General features: G+C 37.7%; 1 protein-coding gene across 1 annotated transcript in view; it reads right to left on the reverse strand.

The window, feature by feature from the left end:
* LOC124304325 (UPF0489 protein C5orf22 homolog) overlaps nucleotides 1–22,636 on the reverse strand; it is an 808,682-nt gene that overhangs the window by 1,471 nt on the left and 784,575 nt on the right. Inside the window, exon 7 of the mRNA XM_046762367.1 lies at nucleotides 3,639–3,857. Coding sequence (XP_046618323.1) covers nucleotides 3,639–3,857 — 219 coding nt within the window. The remainder of the gene's footprint in view (nucleotides 1–3,638; nucleotides 3,858–22,636) is intronic.

The raw sequence follows: 22,636 nt of genomic DNA on the forward strand, positions 1-22,636 counted from the left end.
ACAAAAATATCAACGGCAATTACAACATGGAAGAAACAGCATCGTTGGTCGACTGTAATTCGGTGATTAATAAACCCTAAAAATATGAATAAAATTTTTTTTTGAACCCGGTAGGAATTCTCGTCACTGTACGAAGCTGCCATCTGTCGCAAAAGAAGCGAAGTCCGTGGATCGGGCAAAAGAATTTTGTTCACCCCTGTGGTTCCTTTCTCCTCCCTTTCACCTCCTCCTTCCCCCTCCTCGCGGTATTCTCCCGGTTTCTCGATCCGTTCTCATCCCCCCGAGTATTTTCCGAGGCTCCTACGGGGTGGGCTTAAGTCGGTTCGAGGTGGAGCCCGCGTCCTACCCTGACCATAATCAAACCCACCCTTAGCCCTCGCCCCACCCCGTTTCCCGGCATAGCCTGCTCTCAGCTATACTCGCGCCATCTATGATCGCGTCCACGAAGCGGAGAAATTCAATTTGGCAACACTGAAAGGCGCGGGCTGCGGCCCGGAATTCTTCTTGGCCGCGCGTTTTACACTCGGTGCGGACAGAGATAACCGAATCTTGCGCCGCAGCCGGAATTGCGTGCCTCCGCTACTCGTTTTGACGACTTCTTTAACATCCGACGAATCAACATCGCTCCGGAAGCGGTGAGACAATTTTTTTTCCCTTCTCGTCGCGCGTCGTCGTCTCGTTTTTACCACCCGGAAAAACTAAGCGTTAAAAGCGACTGATTTTCAGTTGCGTATTAACCCGAGAGAAGGTTTATCTACCGTACAGATTATTTTTCCTTCAATGATGGACGTTTTTTACTATCAGAGATTCGTGTTATGCTGGAAGTTATTTTCTTTTTTCACCTTCATTCTATTTGAATTAAAAGTCTTTCTTTGAATTCAATTGAATATGTTTAATTGGTGTCATTAAATTTTTAGTAGGCGCGTATAAAACCGAAAATTCAATTGCCTTATACATATAATCGAAGCTTTTTACCCCGAAGCAACTAAAGTTTACTTGCATAACGTATAATGAATCTAATAGAAGGCTTATCTACACGTGTTCAATAATATTTACTCGAATCAAAGACGTTGCTTTATTCTCAAAAACTTGTGTAACTTTGACAAAATTTTTGTTTGGTCGACGTATACCAAATTGCGTTCAATTGTCTTCAAAAACTGATGTATTACTGTAGTGTCTGCGTGTCCGATTTTTCCTAATACCCTAATAAATATGTTCACGTGTCAAATTATAAAATATTTTGAAAGAATTAAGCTTGTTATTTATTACATGATTTATCTTGTAAACTCGATAAAATATATAAGGAATCACATGACGAATTACTAAAGCACGAATCATCAGATACACTAGTATCAAAAGTCATATAGTTTACTATATATCTGATGTTTCGTGCATTTTCGTACCTCGTATTTCCAACAAGGTGCGGTAGGAAACAAATTATTTGACCGACGTGACTGTAATTTGGAGAGAAAAGTGTCTACATCTGGATGATATTCCAGTAATTCCTTCGGACCGTTCTCACATCCAGTTTTAAAATTGCGAATGTTGAAACTTTTTCGAAATTCACAAATTCTGCCACGCCTGTTTAGGAGTTTTTCCAAAATATAATTTTCAATCATATACAGTGCAGAAGTAAATAAGTTTCGTAGCTACAGATTTCCGGACTTCCGATTTGATTTTAATATGAAGAAAATGTTTTCCACATTTAGACGATATGACGATAATTTTTTCAAACCTTTTCCAAACTTGGTTGCCAAATGGCGGACATTCAAACTTTTAGAAACTTCGTAACTTCTACGTTATTCAAGATAATTCATTGAACCTTGAAATAGAATTTTCTGCCACTGAAGTATATTTCCAGGAATTTTAATACCTAAAAACAACTCAGTGCAAAACAGTATTACTATTTTTTTTTCACCTCCGATCACTGATAAAAATTTTATCCGTTATAGTGACTAAAACAGGTATCGTTAAAAAAACTGCTTAAATATTGTTGGGATTATGAAAAATGAGGTACAGGTAACTATTTTGCGCTATCTTCGATCCTTTTTTGGTAATTGCAGCGCAAAATCAGTTTCTTCGGTTTAACTCTACTTTTTAATTAAACAAAGCTTTAACGTCAATTTATCGTTGCACGAGCATTAAATTTTCGCAACAGTTACAAGAAAATTTAGTAACCGTGATCGTAATGAGAAAGAATAGTAACGGATACTAGACTTTCCGGTAACAGCTACAAAACTAATTTTACATTTTCTACCTAGAACTATATTTTTCGGTTGTGGTAAAAAATGAAAATAGTTAACCTTTTCAGGACGGGAATTTTTACGTTCAAATCGACCTTTTATCTTACACGAAATTTGTGTATAATATCAATGAATTTCTCACGTCGAGTATCCGACCAACCCAGTGGTCGAAATTTCGACCACTCCCGTCTGCAACGTAAAGTCTAATAGTAAAAATTTGATTTGGCGAGTTAGGAGTGCTTTACTACGTAATTGGATACGCTGAATACGAAAAAAAATAGTAAAAGATGTCCAGGACACATCGTTGACCTTTAAAATTATATTTCAAGGTCAAATTTATTGCTTCTTCTATTTTAACCCGAAATTGACAAGAAATCCTCCGCAAGAAAAAACAATGTGCTGATCTGCCGGTAGAAACTAACGGCGATCAAATATTTCGACTTTATATTCACCTTGAAGATGCGTTTTACCATACGCGATACTATTTTTTTCGAATTCAGTGCACCAAAATACGTGGGTATACCAATTTTCAGGTCGAGATACCGAAGAAAAAATTTGACCTTGAAATCACTATTTCAGGGTCAAATATCCTTCCCATAATGGTTACACTATTTTCGCTATATTCAACACGTAATATTATCCCCAAAACAACTCGAAAATGTTATGATACTTTAGTGGTCGAAATATCAACCAGTCCCGTCCTTAAAGGGTTAAAAGGTTAAGGACCGAGCGGTAACCGGAAATAAAAATTTCCCTCAGTGTGTAAGATTATTTGAAAATTAAAAATTATTCGAAATCAATATTAAAAATCTTTTATAAACTATGAGTAGTAGAGTGAAAATTTTAATTTATTTATAAATATATCCACACATGAGCCGTCATTAGGTTTAAAATTCATTCATTCATCCATTCCACAATTCATACATTCCAGGTGTATATGGTTTAAAACAGTGTATATGGTTAAAACTGGTGGATATTATTGAGATTATAAATAATTGTCAATAACCGTCTTTCGTCAAGGTACTATATTTGTTTATTGCACTTTTATTATTTCTCGTTCTATATCGTCTCTTTTTAAATTTGGGCTCGGGTTTTGGAGTGTTTAATTTTTAATTTAATAGGTATGTCCTCGTAGTTTAGATTTACTTTATTATTTTTAATTGGTCGATTTTGGATCGATTAGGAGTTCTTTTCAGAGAGCAAAACCTCCGCACCTCCTTCCTCCTGGAGAGACGCAGACCAAGCCACCTAATTTTCTCCTTAAATTTGCGACCAGGTGCCCCACTCCCTGGGTCTAACCTCGTCCGATCGTGCCGTGTACAATGAGCGGTTATATTTGAATCATTACAAGTGACGATTCGCCATTTGCGATTTGATCGAGTCACGGGTACCAACCTTGCGATTGTCACTATTGTCGGTGGCGCTGGTAGAGCGGCGAGAAAAGCTCTGAATGTTCCGGTTATCAGACGGCTCAAGTCCTGCTGGGTAGTCACGTGATGCGGCAGGTCCGTGTCGTCCCTTGTGCATCCAGCGTCGTGGACAAGTGTCCAGTCGACTTCCGACTCCTTGTAAACCGCGGTGACTTCCCGAAAGATACGCTCGACTTCTTCGTACCTGCGACAAATATTCCAAATATTGCGTCAGTGAAGAAAATCTCAGGCGCGTTTTCTTTTGTCGGTTATTAGTACTCGCAAGCGTGAGATATAATCGGTATCAATGATTGTTGTTCATGGTAAGTTGATCGTCGATTTGATCATCGACGAAGTATAATTTCGAAAATCATTCATTATCGTCTGCTATCTTTGCGAAAGAAGAACTGTCTCATCTGTTATCGAAGCATAAAGAATTTACAAAAACATAGTGTTCGCTGTAATATTAATTGTGTTGTCTGAAACATCAGTCAACGCTAACCAGAAGCTATTCGTAATCCTAGAAAGATCGTCGTCCAGCAATTCAAACTGCTTCTTTCCCATGTGATCCTAAAATTGGATTAATTATTTATCAATTATATGAGTTTTAGGTTTGAAAGTGCGTTTTTCCCACCGTACAAACACAGTAAAAACTTATCTGGTATAAACGTTCGCGCAAACGTAGTAAATTCTAGTCAATACACAAAACACATGAGATAACTATTTAATTTAGTGCTTATTTTTTTATATATACTTCAAGTATGTTTATCACGTAATCTTAGGATCTAGTATTTAGATGCACGTCTTTTATGAGACGATCCAAGAGGTCGTGAAAAAGTTCAGCGTTCGAAGAAGATAAATAAAAGAACAAGAGCACAATTGGAAGGGTGGGAAAATCAGGTCGAAACCCGGCCACTTGGGCTACTGAAGAGAGAAAAGTTACCGTGCTTATGCAGCACTCTTCCTACTGTTTTCAGCTGTTACTTGTAAAAAAATCGCAATTTGCAATTTAGTGCAAATTTCTTACAATTTATATTTGTTGAGAGATTGTTCTCGACTGTGATGTAGGCAGAATCTCTTTGGAATTATTTTTTCTTAATTTATAATTCGATTGTAGGATGATTTTTTACTTCGGGAAATTCGCTAGAGGACGGCTTAAATTTCACAGTTATAAATCAAATTGCGGACAAAAGGAATTCAAATGACTCGAATGTTCCTTCAATCAAGGAGCAATTAGTTGGAAATCACATGATAAGAACAAATTGTCTTGCGGTAAACGACTAATGGTTTCAATTCGTCATTGATATCGATGTCGAGTATTTTCTGCTGATTTTTATCTTATCGCATACTTTACGTGATTTCCAACCGTGTTCTAGGTAATCTTCAGTGATTCTTTGGGATCTGGAAATCCGCATAGAATATTAGGAAATCAAGGGACATCCGTGCAAATCATTGATTGCTATACACCAGAAATCAACGAAAATCACATCACAAGGTAGAAATTACTCGAAATCAATGTTCACGAATGGATATTATCATTAAATTAATTTTCAAGTGAGTAGCATTTCAATTAATGGGTTAAAAAAAAACCTGAGGTTCTTCTGGTTCCATGACATTGATACTTGACTTGGTCAAATCTCAATGGAATGATTCTCCGCATTTCGAATTCAAATACCGAATCAGAAATGAGTTAACGGTGCTCAGAATCAGTAAAGTGTCCTTGGATATGCTGTTATTTACGTGTAAATGGTCCGCTGTAGCCATACAGTGTGGACTCCATTCCCGAGGAATGGAAGGGTAAAAAAAAAAAAAAAAACTAAAGAAAACAAAAAAATTCCGAAAAAGACAGAGGAAATATTAATGCGACACGAAAAGCACGGAATTACGAATCAGCCTTGTCGTCATTTGACACCAAATAGCCATATAGTCGTGAAGCTAATGTCAGTAATAACGAAGAGAAGGTATATAACTGCCATGCTGGTCACTAATATGCTGCGGTAATGCGCCCGTTCCACAGTCGAAAAGCCGTGCAAGTTGGCAGACGGACTCGTCGAGTGAACTTGGAACGCCCAAATTACGGGTTTTAAAAACAACTCAACCAAGGCAAAATGCTTGTCTTCCGAAACCATGACGTTTATTCCTCACCGTCATGAATCGGTCCCCATTCACACGTTACGCGCACCATATTTGGTTAACGACGTTGTGTTTTGCTGACTTAAAACTACGAATCGGCATCGCAGTTGGAAAAGATGGATACTCTAATATCTCTGATGAAACTGCCGACTGTATGTATCATAATTTGATGTCAATCTAGAAATACCATCGGATGTTCAAATTCCGAATAGTAGACCAAGCATCGCCGGATTCTTGTCAATTTTAACACCGCCGTTTTTTTACAGTGCAGCAATGACGGTGTTGAAGTGTAAAGTGCCAAGTATGAGAATAGGTAATATTTTTAATAGACTTTTTACCTGTTATCACAGTATCATCTTGGAAACTTCGTACGAAATTATTTTAATACCGAATAAATAGTGCCATGGATTCCATGAAACTTCACCGTCCAACAACGTTTGTGTTATAATGCAATCGTTCTTTTTTTAGTGGTATAGTTTTTACCATCAAGCTTCACAATTTGTAGATGAAATTTGCCACAACTGACAGGTGATGTCGTCATTCAATTAACAGGTTGTGGCGTTCAACGCAATCTGATCAAATTCTACTCTCATTCGAATTCAATTGTCCAGTTGACGGAAACCAATGTGACACTTTCCTTTACGAGGTAAATTACGTGAAAATTCTTCTTTGTTTGTAATATGTAATATCGCCTATGAGAATCGTGAGCAAGAACGGTAAGTCGGATCCATGAAAGAGTCTTCAGAACGCGATATCTTCGGAAATATTTGATATTTCACTATGAAAATGATGAGAAACCAATTTTCAAGTGTCTTAATAACTGATGCCTAATTATTTTGAAAAAGGATGAAGATGAGAAACAGGAAAGAACCAAGGAGACTTCGTTACAGCGTCTCGTTGCGTTTAAGGGAAGCTACTTTTCAAAGATCTCCTGCATAATGATATCCGTATCTCAACCATGTGCAGCCAAAATTACTTTTCATAATTCGCAACAGCGTTTCTCGAAACTGAAATTGCAAGTGCGGAAATCGAATTTTCATGAGACCTTTCTTCAACCTTTTTTATCTGTAAAATATGCAAACACGCATGGATTTTACTCTGGTAACTGCAGCGATGATGAAGTAATTAACTTGGCATACTATGACGTTTATTTTCGTGTCTTTCGGTTATACTGATTCCTTCGTACTCGGTAGCGTTTTTTTTTTACGATATTACGTCAGCTCCTGACTTTTAACTAGAGGAAAAGCCATTTTGCCAAGAAGAAATAACACAGCGTTGGACTTGATTTACAATTTTTTTTTTCCAATTAGTTAAACAATATCTGCGGTTCATGTATCATCTGTATGTTTAGGCTATCTTCCTCTATTATTTTACACTGTTAACGTCCGAGATTTTAGCATAAATAATAACCGAGTCGAACGAAGTTTTCTTCAGCAACGGTCGTAAATTCGTGTATTTAGTTAAACAAACAGATTTGATATTGCAATACCTAGAGAATGTAGCATTGATAACTATAATCACGCTAAATAGTTACTTGTACCAAATTCCCCTGTGAACTCGAACCAAAACTTAAACCATCAGTGTAAAAATTTCCATTTCTCCAGAATTTTCTAGTATATAACTGTAAGCGATGATATTTTTCCTCACTTCTTATCGGTATACTGGTAAAAACTATCGACGAAAACCCCTGACTGTCAAATATCAGTAAATCCGAAGATCGTTCGCGTTGTTGCTTACGGTGATTTACACACTTCACATGCCAAGTGCATTTTAACTTTTTCTTATTGAAATGCAATCGCCATAGCCTCACGGATAGGTTTTGGGGTTAGATACAGTGTTGCCAGCGTGAGATATCGTTTAGTACTAGACGGCAGCGCCACATCGTAACAGATTTCGAATTTTCGTACTAAATTGGCGGTCACTTCGAATCAAACAGAGTACATAATAAATACATCAAAACGTTAGCATTTTATTGTTCTTGTTTTCTTCTAAATCTCAAACTAACATCGCAGCTTGCATTTATAACAGACCGTCTGATCACGATTCACAGTTCTGACTTATAAAACTATATACTAGGACAATAGTTTTTATATTCTCTTACATGTTTCGGTTTCGATTCGCGGGAAATTCGTTGAATAATAGTTCGTCGAACTCAACACAACCCAACAAACACAAATTCAGAACAACACAACGCAACACAACTCAACTGATCCCACTAAATTTTCATTCGATTGGTTTGAATTGAATTGGTTTTTTTTTGGTTTTGTTATTCGATGCATCATTTTTTCTCAACAACAACAACAACAATGCAAAAATTTCCCTAGGGATTTCATTCGTTTTCGAGTCTTTTTTCGTATTAGGGTACCGAAGTTCAAAAACGTACTAAATTGACGAAAGGAGTACCACCATACTAAATACTTCGAAAACGTACTGGATTTAGTACAATAAATTGTACATCAAACTGGCAACACTGTTTGGCTAATCTTGACCGATGTTTGTTCGGATGGAACCACTGAAATATAAAAATACTGGAACGCTTTCTGCGGTGGTGGATGTTCCGTAGAGAGAGATACCTCGGAGGTGAAGTTCTGTCTCTTTCTACCAGTTACCGCGCACGCGTGGAACAGTCTAACCCGAAATCTAACGTCACTGATTTGCGAAAGAAGACTCGCGCGAAAGGAGCACTGATCTCATGTGTACAAGCTTTTTGAAAGACTGTAACGGTGCGAGAGAGACAAAACTTCACCTCCGTGCTATCTTTCTCTCTCTCCGTAAAGTCAGCCGTATACCGGCCATCACGGAGTAATAGGAAGGAGACAACACTCGAGCAGCACTTGGCTCAAAAGCTGGCCCAGTTTTTGGGGCAACGTAAGAAAAATTGTCAAGGTGCGATTTGAGCTCCTCTTGCGGTGTAAGCCCGTATAGCGCACTCACCCCCTTCCCCATATGATCTTACGATTCGCCGTTTGCAAACCTTTTCCTCGGATTTAAGGTAGTACCGTGATAAATCACTTTTCTTACAATATCTTTCAATTTTTGAATACACATAATTTGAAGTGTCCTTTATACGTAGGAATTTTTTTTAATAGTCCTTGCGGTACTAAATTTTGCAATATTAGCGATCAAAAGTCGTACAATTTACATGTATTCCCTATCCCGACGGTAGTTAGAGTGAGCATTTTATTTAATAACAGCCATACTTTTCTTAGAATTTTTTTTAAAAACTGAGAATTATTAATTGAGGATATAACAAGTAATTTTTTTCACAAAAAACATAAACAAGCAGTATTCATTTTTTTGTAAATAATTCTTAAAGTTTGTTGCTTTTAATGATTTTCAAACTTTCTCTCATAACCTGACCCGTGAGAAATAGTGACTTGGCAACGTTGCCCTACGCGGGAAGTTTAAAATGCCATAAAGGCCCAACGAATTGAAATAAATGTCAGAACTTTGCGGATATAGGTTACGGTACAGGTTTTAATCGCGAAGTCATTGTGTATTATTTTCAGTCTCCAATTATAACTAACCTCAAATTGATTTCATAACAATACATTTCTCTATAACACATGCTTGAGGGGCAAGAGATACTGAGTTAGAATGCAACGTTGCCAAGTCAGACAAAAGATGCAATGGGAAAATTTTTATACTTCTGCGCATGTGAGAGGAGGCGCAAAGGTGTACTGTATCTCAACTACTTTTTACTTTAGTTATAATGTTTTATACAGGGGATATTTCTCTGGAAGTTGAGGACTGCTGCTATCACGGTACTACCTTAATGTCGGTTGAGATTAGAAAAGCAATCGCTCGGTTTTTACTGTTTTTTAGTCACTTCATATGCGTATTTTACGAATTTACGGAGTATGTTTATAAAACGGAGGCGTATAGGTTACGATTGCCGCCCTCTTTTTTTTTTACATTTTATAGCGAAAATTTCACATTTTTTTCCGTAAGGGGCGCTCAAATCGCGTTTAGACAATTCCTCTTACGTTACCTCAAAACTGGGGACAAGTTTTATCGCAGAGTGTTGTCTCCTTCCTACTACTCCGTGCCGGCCATGCAGCGAGTTGTCTAGTATCGTTATATTTTTCAGTGGACGGAACGCACGTTGCGCGCTCTGCCGGCCGGCTAATCTAAAATGGATTAAAGCCTGCCAGGTGCCACGAGTTGATAAGCATCCCATATCCACCGTGTTAACTGTTGTAAACGTATCGGTATATTTTTATTATTCATCCTCAATTTTTCTTTCTTTTGCATTACATGTGTAGACATACGGAGTGTTGGTAGTTTTTTCCCCCCTCCTTTTCCTCCCCCCCTCCATTCCGCTTTCTTTTCTGTTTGAAATATTAATTATTTCCTACAGCTACGGACACTGCATCGGTCGCACCTGCGGTGCCCTGGTCACTTTTCATTCAGAAACCGGTGTTCCATCTTGACATCTCATCGCTTATACAGCTACGTGATACGCATGTGGACTGATCCACCGATTTTCGGTTGGTTTTTGTAGCGGCAAAACTAATTCTTCAATTTTCGGGCATTTAGATCGTACCGTTTGTGAAAAACACGCGGGAAAATTTCGTGAGATTTATAAACTCAACCTTTTTCTTCGAATTTTCAACGCTTGCTGTTGTCTAAAAAAAAATATCACTTGATACGTTTTCATTTATAAAGGATTTATCTATTCGAAAACGAAATTTACTCCAAGATTGTTTCTCGGAAGATGACGAAAATCACGTTTTTTTGACGAAATGTTTAGTCCTGTACGTACAAAGGAAATAAAAATAGACTATTTTTCTTTTTTACGATGAGGTCGTTACTTTGTTGTAAATCCTGAAATTTTCAAAGTGGGATGCGAATGGGATCATAATTAAATCGGTATGTGTCTTCCAGGAATGACAAATTTTCTGAATTCGATATATTCTGTGTCCTTGGGATATTGATACAGATTTAATAACGATTCCGCTTTAATCCTATTCTAAAAATTTCAGGATATACTCAAAAACGTCTAAATCTTCACGCGAAAGTAAAAATAATAAGAACAATTCATTTTTATCCTCTTTGCATCTGAAGGACTGAAAATTTCGGAAAACGTGTCTTTCTGAAAGTGTCCAAGAATCTAAACGGATTTCACGTTCAGAAAGAGCAAATTGTTTTACGTAAATAAACTATCACGTTACATTTTTTGCCGACGACAGGAGCGTTAAAAATACGAAGACGAATAATAGGGATGAATTTGAACATGTGATAAAATAGATTAGAATGTTTTTTTTCGAGCGATAAAGCTTAATGGTCTCAAAATTGTAGGATTCCCGTATCTTAACGACACTGTTAAAACATCCAATAATACGATCATCTCTCTGAAGGAAATATATCGTCGATTCGTTGACGGACACGCGAGGGCCGAGAAAAAAGAAAAAAAATCCCTTTTACGCTTTTATACGCACGTAAGGGTTTGATTCGTATAAGTAATACGTGAGCCGTTCAACCGGTTTCCTGCCTTTTCGCACACGCGCACACAGGCGTAAATTTTTTCCACTCACTGTACAAATCATATCGAAATCTGTTTGCGCCTAGAAAAAATGGTGGCAAAAAAAGAGAGCAGAGTACGTACGGGAAGAGAAAAAAAACTCGGGGCCATGCAGTCTCGAATCGTTGAGGTTCGAATATACGCTTGCACGCGTATATATTTATACATATATATATGTGAGTTCAAGCATGGCACACGAAATATATATATAGCTACGGACTGAAAGCGAAAAATGAACAATGGCGGGGCCAGGACGAAAAAACAGAAGGGGGTTCATTACGTAGGGGCTCACATATTGTTTGTCGATCACAGGGGGGCGATAAGGGGCGATGGAGAGAGACGGGAAGGGGAGAGAGGCGTATATGCAAATGGCGCACCGAAGAGGAGAGAGAGAGAGAGAGAGAGAGAGAGAGAGAGAGAAATGGCTTGGGATTGTACGAGAATAATCCAACGATGAGTGAATGAAACGGAGGAAGTAGAAAAAATAATAAAAGTGAAGGTAAAAAAAAAAAAAAAAAAAAAAAAAAATTAAAAGGTTCACCAACGTAAGAGCACGAATAAATTTTTTTTTATTGTTCGATTCAATGTTTCGTCGCGGCGAGGTAATAATCTCTAGGAAAAACAATATTTGTCAAAGTAGAATTTGAAAGCTATACGAATTTCCGATTTATGTGATACAGGAGATGAAAAAGGTATTCATGATCAAAATCAAATCTTCTCCTATCGTTCGTACGACATATAATCTGAAACATATTCGAAGAATCAAAAGTTTTTAGAATCGTTAATGTGCGTGCCTATACTTTTTGTAGCTTCCTTTTGTAGCTTCTGTATCATACGTGAACTTGTTTTTGATAAACCTGAAAATTTAGGTTTAAGTTTCGAATCCTTTTTTTCCGTTCAGAGATGTTTTGGGGATGGATTTTATATTTACAGAATATTTTATCGGCAGCCGCTATTCATCCATTTCTGTGGATCAACGATAGGTTTTTTAATTGAACAGGATAATGCATCATTTCGTAGAATTACAAGAAACGACTTTAATTAGTTGAAAATGTAGGAAGATTTTATGGAAAAAAGTATTAAATTTGAATTATTCATTATTTTGTTTAATACAGCTGATCTTTTTCTCAGAATACAAGCGCGTGATAATTGTTTTACAAATCGTTTTTTCGTCGAGCATTCTACTTGGACAGGACCGATGGTTAAAATATTCTTTGTTTTTTCTCATGAGGCGGATATTTGAAATTTTAAATCCTGATTTTCGAATCAATTTTTCGTTCATCATTTTCTTCTATATTTTGATTTTTACTTTTCCATATTTTGACTATATGCATTTCAAAATTAATTACAGCCAGTTTTCGAGTATTTGAAAATTCGCTATTGTGACCCTTCCATCTTGTAATATATCTACATTCTTACCTGAACCGATTAATTTCAATATTTCAATACGAAGAAAATAATGAACGAAAAATTGATTCGAAAATCAGGATTTAAAATTTCAAATATCCGCCTCATGATAAAAATCACAGAATTTCTGCACAGAACTGCATATGGTTTGACCCTTTCACATATTTTGTCTCTTCTACGCTTCAATTTTCCACACTTTGAGATTCTATTCAATAGATTTTCACGTCATAGAAAATTCGATGTTGTGACCCTTGCACTTTATAAATTTTTCGACATTCTTACCCCCGCGCAACTCGATGAACATTTTCTACTGCTCTTGTGTTGGCACCCCGTTGAGAAAAAAAAAATGTTTAAAAAAAAATCTTGGAGTGAAAAAGAGCAGACACAGAGAGTGAAACCCTGCGAAGAAGGGAACTCAGGGTAGAGAGCCAGGCGCATACGTAACGTAACCTAATCATATGATCAATTATTAAAATGAGTTAAAAAAACAACGAGGGTTGACATAACGTACCTGGACCGGATGCCTGCAGCGAAAGATCGCGGGTATCCATTACCCTGCAGGCATTATGCCGGTTTTTCGCCTAGCTTTGCAGTTGTTCATTTACATCGAGACGCAGCGATATGCGCGCATGAATTTCCATACCGTAAGAAGAATCTGGTTTTTCCCGAGCCGCTATCCCATCGGAGATCTTTACACTCTGCGCGAGTGGTTGGCGCTCTGTTTTCTTTGTACTTCATTCCTCGGTCCCTGTTTTTTCTGCTCTTCTTCTTTGTTCCTCATTGTCTTTTTTTTCTACCAGAGATACCGACACTTTTTTCCCCTCTCTCACTCCGAAATTCACCTCTCGTTTCACCGCGTATTTCCCATTGACTTCGGCACTCCGCCTGCAGGCAGAGGCTTATATGAAGTCTTCGTTTTACGGTTCAACTGATTTCTATGCACAATCATTTTTCACCCTCAAGTACCCATCAACCTGCGATGGGAAACTGAGGCCCGAGTGCCTTGGCAGTTTGTCCTCATCGTGACTGCTGCTGCACTCGTTAGGACGCCATCGATCATTAGTCAACTGTGCGAAGAGTCTTCAGGGCCTCGCTCAACGGAGTTCTCTGATCGCCGCAAACGGAGAGAGAAAAAAGAGGAACGACGATGGAAGAAACTAAGCTGAAAAAGTTTTCGCCGACTTATTCGTTCGACATTAACGCAGAAATTCACTGCGAAACACGTATTTTATCTGACACGATACGAACTTTGAAGAAGTTCCGAAGCAAAGTTCTGGGAAAAAGAGTAAGAGATAAGATGTTTCGCATCTCACAGTCAATTCGAAATATACGAGTAAAATAAATAAAGTTTCTTCTTTCCCACAATTATCTAATTATATGATCGTTTTGTTTGGTTACCTGTGGAAATTTTAGTCTTCCAGTGAAAAAATCAATTTGCGTAATCTTGTGTTCTCTTTTCCAATTTCTGTAATCAATGTTCGGTATAGCGTTTTCTTTTTCTTTTCACTGTCACTGCATTCTTTTCATGTACAGTAATGTTCATTAATGGGTTACCAGTGACTCAATATTTTCTTGGAATCAAGACTGGAACGAATTTACCTTTCGTTAATGACTAGTGACGCCAAGTGACAGAAGAAATAAACAATACGTTGATTATAGGCACATAAAATTTTCTTAAAACGAAAGCTTGTTTCGGTTTTGATTCCAAAAAAATAGTGAGCCACTGGCGACCCATTAATGAACATTACTGTATGTTCGGAAATACATTGAGCACATAAACAGTTATCGATCAGACCAATCGAATACTCTAACAATTTGAAAATCGTAGGTACATTTCTATTTTTTACCCAACATTAACGAAACCATAAGCAATGCAACAAATGCAACACTGACTTATGGTTATGTTAATTTACGTATAAGTTTATTTTTGTCATACAGCATAATTTGCAACTCGGCGTTATTAAACACGTAATATCTGGTTCTACAATTTAAAAAGAATGAAGTTCAACATCTGTTTTGTGTTTTTTTGTAAGGCCCGAAATCTTGCCTCCTTGGATATCACAAGATACAACAGTTTCAAACAATCCATCAGCTAAACAAGACGCTTCATTTTTGAAAATTTCTTATTCAGTAACAAGGTGTGTAAAAGAATTTGAAAATATTTCTCAGTGCCGAACCAACTTGGTTTAATGATGGGAAAATTCAAGAAATAGGTCAAACGGGAGTTTGGCCCGTTTCGTATAAGATAAACCCGTACATACAAGGTGGAAGAATTAACATCGACACTCGTATAAGCTCTACGTGTAATTATTCGCGGGTTACACAATGTAACGTATCCGTGTCATGTGAGCCTTGGGATTAGGGTGCCGACGGTGTCCCTATCCGGGTTTTAACCGGTCCTGATCACCGTGCCTTATGAAAAGACGGAAGGAACTCACGATGTGCTGCTTCACCGCATGCCCACGTATAATGTACATGCTTCTCCGTATAATTTGATCGTAGGTACGTGGAGTTTGGCCAACCCGGAGGATTTCCATTCGGCCTCATAATTCAGAAAAGGCTTCGTGTGTCATGGTAAGTTTTTGGGGTTCGTCGTGAATGCGATGGTGAGGGCGTAGCAGGCAACTGTTTTACACCACGTGACCAGCTAGGTGTGGAAATAAACTCCTTGGAATTTTCAGTGAATTTTTATTGTGAAATTGAGAAGCGGTGTTTATTTTAGTTATCCACAAAGTGATTTATCTTGATTTGAACTTAAGGACGTGATGTGAGTTCTTTGATTGCTAGTGTATAACAAGGTGATAAAATGAATATTTATTCTGTGATATTCAACAAGTTACAAATAATAGAATAGAATGAACAAGGGGCTGAAATAGACTCGCTCTTTCCATTTGTAAAACGGGAAAAAGCACGTTCAGATGAATTTAGAATTATATTTTTACAACTCCGCTGAAGATTATAAGTCCGAAAACCTTTGTTCGTGATAAAATTTTCTCGGTAAGGCGCATCGCCTTGATTGCAAAATTGTTTTTCCTTGCAGTACATAAAAATTCTTTGGAACAACGTGGCTTCGCTTTGCTAAGAATGATTAAAATTCTTCTTATTATCTCACTGCACCAAAATGCACAGATTCAATCAATACATGAATATTTTTGCGTAGCTTGAAACATTTGTCTCTTAAAAGAAATGAATTTACTCATGTAACGACGGATGAATTATTTTGTGAATTTATTACTTCCGCTCAAGTATTTCGTTTCCACATTCAAGTTAAACTTTAAAATAAATTGAAAAGATTATCTTCCACAAATTCATGGAAACGGACTTTGTATTTTTTAAGTAAGTACCCGTTTCAATATTTCCATTTGTTGATCGTAATGAAGATCGGTGCAACGTTGTGAAATAAGTATTTTTAATAACGATACTAATATGACTAAGAAAAGTGTTTCATCGGAATTGTGGAGAATAATTTTCTAAATAAAACGAGCCATCGTGAAATGAGATCAAATAAATTCAGTCGAGTTTTCATAATTCTTCAATCATTCACATGCTGCCCTCGGTAATCGTTTGTTTATCAGACATGGCGTTTAGGTTAGAAGTGTTTACTCCAGGGAGACTGTTTCAGAAGCAGAATTGGGCAGCAGAAATTACTTTCGTCATTTCATTACCCGTAAATTACAATTACTGTGAATAACTGTAATATTTAGTAACTAATTACAATTGCGGGAAATAATTATAAATTTTGATTTATACAGTTTATACAGTTAGTATAAACAATTGTAATTTTATGATTATCAACTACAATTACTCGAAATAATTGTAATTTTTCTGTTGTCAATTGAAATTACTTGAAAAAATTGTAATTTTTTTGCTACTAATTACAATTACTTGGAACAATTGTAATTTTTCTGTTATCCATTACAATTAATGGAAATGATTATGTTTTTTTTTCAAATTTCAATTGTTTTTCATAATTTATTTAAACAAATTATCTTTGGAAACGTAATATCGAATTCTCAACATAATTTCAAATTCCGAAAACATCGGGAACTTCATGGAGCTTACATATTCACATTGACTGGTCAAGCAAATTATTTAAACGAATTAATTTTTCAAAGTAATGTGAAATCCTTGATCACCTACCCAAAAAACTTTGGTAACCATAGCCCATTCACATATTGACTGTAAAAGACTCGTTCCGATCACACCATTTGAATACTCCAAAAACGGAGTAAATTTATTTGTCTATTTGTTATTATTTCACAGGAATAACGTTAGAGAAAAAAATTCAATTGGACCACATCGTGTGGTTTACAATTACTCAAAAGAATTTTAATAATGTCTGATTTAATTACAATCACTGAGGATAATTGAAATGATTTCTGATTAAATTCCAATCACTGAAAGTAATTTTGATAAACTTTGATTAAATTCAAATTACTCAATGTAATTTTAATGAAATCCAATTGAATTACAATTACTGGAAATAATTTCGATGGACTCTGAGTCAAATACAATTATCAAATGTAATTTCACTGAACTCCGATTCAATTATTATTACTGAAAATAATTTTAATGAAATTCAATGTCATTAAAAATTATCCTTAGTGATTTGTAATTGTCAATTTTTTATTACAATTTTGCCCAACACTGTTCAGAAGTGATCGCTCCGCACCGGTCAGATCGAGAGATACGTGCTCGGTTCCCCAAATCCCGTTCTCACCTCGGTTTGCGCAGGCGCGCGCGCCATCATCGTATCCGATCGGTAAAGTCAGATACAGCTGTGCTCGCGCTTGTCGCAGCAACAACAAGCCTGACACAAATGCCTGAAACGAGTCCCACCGGCCCAATTTTCGCCCACCATCGGCAGGTCAGCGTATCAGATACTCCAGGAGCCATCAGGAAATAGAAAGACATGTATAAACCGTTTTTTTCCGACACCTGGTTGAAAAATTCGATTTTCGAAACCTGTTGATCGTGCGTAAAGTGACCCATTTTCGAAGAGTGCGGTAAAACGACGTTGACGCATGCGCGCAACTGAAATGCACGATGTTACACCCTAGTGCTCACTTTGGCGCATGCGCATTTTCGATTCACTCAATTTAACGCACTGCAGTGCCATTGAGCGCAAGTTACTTGACCCCCTTTTTACACGCTGTCAGTGGCACTTTCAGTGCTTCTTGAATCAAATTTTTCTTCACAGGTGTTGGGAAAATACCGAACGTTACGTGCGCGGATGGGTGAAATCTGATTTGTGTGATTACAGAGCGCGCCTTTGTTAATGCTGGGATGACACTAGCACTCGTGAAATTGTAAGAGTCTTCTTCGACTCGTGTAGTCAACTTGGTACTCATCGGCAATCGGCCACTTTCCGCAAATCACAAGATCAAGAAGAATAATAATTTATATTTATTTTCGGCCGGTCAAAAATCGTTTTCAAACGACAGAGCCAACCGATTATTTTTATTTTCAAACAGATTAGTTGATAAATCGCAAATCATGGTTGAACTCAATGCACCGATCACTGGATCGATTTCAACACTGCTCAGTTTCATCAAAAACGATTTCTAAGGTGCAACAACACAGGTACGCATCAATAAAATTACCCGTGGCAGATTAATCCTCGAAATTTCTAAACGCCTCTCCACAACCGATCATTATTGGCCATTATATCGATGAATGGCAAAAGTGGGACCTGCCGATACGCGATCCTACAACATATTTTGGGTTTGAGGGATGAAGGGAGCAGGTAAAGGCTACGGCCAGGTATAAGGTATCGGATTGAGCGGCAGGGGTAGAAAAGTCAATCAATACACCGACGTTTATCCCCTGCATCGACCCATCGGTCCCTGAATTGAGGCACGTTAAGCCGGTGCATTCGACTGCATACACTGCACTACAAGCTACAAGCGGCAGGTAGCACTGTTGGGTTTACACGCTGGCTACGTGTGATTGATTGATGGCTCCGAGTGAACGGTGAACCTGTTTACGGACTGTGAAAATTCGGCTCGTTTTCCGCGATCAGTTTCCTTTATACCTGCAGATCATCTGCGGCGGCAAACTCGGCTCGTGCATGGTAACAAAAACCCGGGTTCCAGCCATGAGCTGAGGTCAGTGAACCTTGAGTTCGCTTTTAAGAATTACTATACCGCCTCTTCGTCACAGTTTAGCGTTTAGTCATTAGTCGATTTTAATTGGCCGATAATTGACGATGAAATCACTGTGTAATGCTTATCGTATAATGTTATCGACAGTTTTTATTCCTCCACGTGAAAAAAGGGTCCTCGAATGTAACGACGATCGTTTGTGTTACGGATGAATGGGACGCACTGTCTTTATCAAAAGTTGAAAGAAGACATAAAACCGTTAAAATAATCTAGAGCAACGTCATTTGCGTCGATTTTAGTGAATCCTCATGGAGCAACATCCCTACGATTTGCAGTAGAACCGAATTTCGAGTGAATTCGAACAATACAAGCTACGACATCAACGTTTCGAGAAAAGGTTTAATCATTATAGTTATACGATTTGACTGTTGATAAACGTTTGATTATATAGAACTGTATTACCGCAAACCTATTTTTCTTTATTTGAAGACAGCGAATTATACAAATTTTTTCAGGCGATCTCTGGCTATTTAGATAGTTAACAAAACAAGACGAAAACATTAGAACTGGTGAAAAAATACGATGATTAATTTAGTATGAGCATTCTTTTTATCAAACCTTTTCTCAAACTGTTGATATCTTAGCTTGTGTTACTCGAATTTGCTAACAATAAGAATTATATCTGTTACGTGGTAGAGATGTTTTGTCAGTGTTCACAATCATTAGCGCGAATAACAATTTTGGAGATTTTCTGAACATTTTTTATTCTTTCCCTAAATTTTTATTCGGATCGTTTACTCGATTCATCCTTAAAAGTCGACGTAAAATTAGGTTTTACTCGATTTCCTATCACTTCCTATTCGTGTTTGAACTGAATGACGCATCAACTACGTAATTGGTAATTTGTTAGATAATCTGATAACGAGTATAATTAATAACTTAAAAGATCCTGTTCGTCATTCACGCATGCGGGCTAAATTTTTCATAACATCATGAAATCACATTTAGGCAGTATGAAGTCATCATTTTCGATTCAAAACCGTTAATTTTTGGAAAACCCGTAACAAAATTTTCTAATCCGGACTTCAACTTTTCTCACTGTTCGTTTTTCGTTGCCTTAATAATTGCAGCCTTCGTGTAAGAATAATCGCAAAAAACAGCGGTACAAGGTTCGTCACACTCGCCGTATCTGAGTTCTGAGATATGCTTATCAAAAACGCGAAATAGCTCGATTAGAATCGTTCTCCAGCTCGGCCCAGCAGCTTAGGCAGGACAATATGGTCGGATTTTCGCTGCGGGCGATTCGTAGGCAGGTCGCTGTATCGTCGTAGTCTTGGAAACTCGTTCTCCGTCGTTAATATTACACGCGCTCGATTTTCCTTAACACCGTGTGCCTACAGAGCCATAGAGAAAGAAGCTTGCTTACAGTTAAGAACGAGAATAATATACTGTGAGAAAATCGTACAACTTATTAGATTGACTGTATACTTACGCATGCGCGAGTATCCGTTGTCTTTTCGCGCAGGTTCGCCAACTTAGCTGTCAAACACGAGTTTTGGAGGTTATGTAGTCGATGCGAATTTTTTCAAGTGAAGCATATCTCGAATATTCGATGTAGCGATTTGGGCAAGCGTGTTGAAGTTGGCCCCCCTGTCTTGCGGACAAATATATCGTCGTGGCACAGTCTCGTCGCCTAATAGAGATCAAGTATCTCGCGCATGCGCAGCTTCGGTCACTCGGCCTGCCAACTTTCGCCGTTTCCTCTCGCTATGAACACTTGAGTGTGTTATTACAGTAAGACAAGAACGTTATTAAATACATAATCAACCGAACGTGATGCGATGTAATTGTATACGAAATTAAAAGAAGATCGCTGATATTAGACGTAAAAGAAGTTATTAAAAGTGAGGGAAGAAATTGCTTTTCGTCCGGTCTTTGATCACAATTCCTCCTTCCTTTTCTCATTCCTTCTGTTTTTGACCGTTGTTGTGCTTTTTCTACTGTTTTTTTTTCTTCTTCTTCTTCTTTCTCTTCTTTTTGCAGTTCAAAATTCCTGACCGGCTGCAGGGAGAGAATCGATGCGAAGCTAACCACGCGCACGATTTTCGGAGGGATCAGATAAAACGCGACGGAAGGATCGAGGGCATTAGATAAGCGATGAAGATTGACGACGGTTTGGAATAATATGGTCTAGGCAATCGGACCATCTGGGTGGGGGAGGAACGGGGAAAGAAAGGAAAAAAAGACCATAGGCAGGGAGAGAGAGAGAGAGAGAGAGAGAGAGAGAGAGAGAGAGAGAGATTCTCCGTCCCGCCCCGCAGGAGCGAGTAATTGCAGACTACGTGGCACGACGTTCTCGTTAAATACGCAAGTTAACTGCCAGAAAGCGAATATAAGTGAACTGACAAGGCGACGATCAACGGGCGAAGAGGGGGCGAGGAATGGAAGCAGCGTGAGCTTGCAGAACTCGATATGGCGACGTAGCCGTCAAGGTGTAAAAGGTGAAGGCGCGTCTTGATCTGAGTTTCTTCGACGATTCACCCTCGCCGTAGATCAAACAGTACAACCCCAAACTGTTAACAGTATGTATTTAACTAACGATAATAACAAAGATGTTGGAACATCGTCGGAAGAATCAAGACTTCAATTACGATCGCTGATTTCAACGTTACGCTTAATTTTTAAAACAAATGAAATTTACGTGGGAAGCAGCTAAGACTGACTTATTGTTATACTGTACAAAAATCAAACTTTATATATTTCACTTTGCAAGAGAATGTAAAATTGGAGGATTAAAAGTGGTTGTTAAAAAATCTTCCATTTTCGTAGGCTTGAAGAAATTCCTGTTTTTGACAAAAAAAAAAAAAAAAAGAAAAAAATATCATGCGATTATTTTGTGTTCCATACATTTGTACACGGAGAAAAATTGAATTTTAATTTTTAATTTTTTTTTTTCTATCATGCATGAGACCGATCTCCGAATAATCTATGATGGATAAATGAAAAAAAATGTATTCACAACATCTTCGAATGTGTTCTTATCGATAATTTTCCGACGTAATTCAAACATACGAATAAAGTATAGTACTTTTTCATCGGTAGAAGGTGTCTAGATGATTTGCCCCCCCCCCCCCCCCCCCCTACATTTTATGAACTTGTTCTTTTTTACTCTCATTCCCTGAGTGTTGCATGTAGACAGAAAAATAAATAACAGCATAATTTACCCCCGCTCGACGCCTGAGAATTCACAACGTTCACGTGCAGCAGCTTGATGCGTTTCTACGGTGCCGCCCATTTCTAATTATAAAGCTTTAGAATATTATAATAACGAGCGAGGTCAGACATAAACGCGGCAGCTCGTTCGTGCAGGGGTGCAATCCTGTACAGGAGCCGTAAACCTCCCTTATACATCCCTCTTATGAGAGATGCAAATTTACGTTGCTTCCTCCCCATCGGCAACTGACAGATGTACGTCTCAAGATTTTCTCAGCTCGCAATCTTGTCACGTCGTCGAAGAGAAATCTGACACGTGTGCTCACTTTTTACGTTAAATCAATTCGATGTAGCGTGTAAACGGTATTTGAAAGTCTTCAAATCAGTATCGGGCATCCCCTAGTTACAATTTCCAATTGACTGTATTTTGATTTTCACCCCTATTTCTTTCCAATCACAAAATACAATGCATTTTGATATTTTGTAGTTCACTTTATTTTATTTTCACATTACAAAATACAGATGCAACTTCAATTTTATGTACCTAAAATTGCAAATTGTAAACACGATTTGCAATTCATTATCGTTGACACAATTTTCAAT

Source organism: Neodiprion virginianus, chromosome 5 (genome assembly GCF_021901495.1).
Source record: "Neodiprion virginianus isolate iyNeoVirg1 chromosome 5, iyNeoVirg1.1, whole genome shotgun sequence".
NCBI lineage: Eukaryota > Metazoa > Arthropoda > Insecta > Hymenoptera > Diprionidae > Neodiprion > Neodiprion virginianus.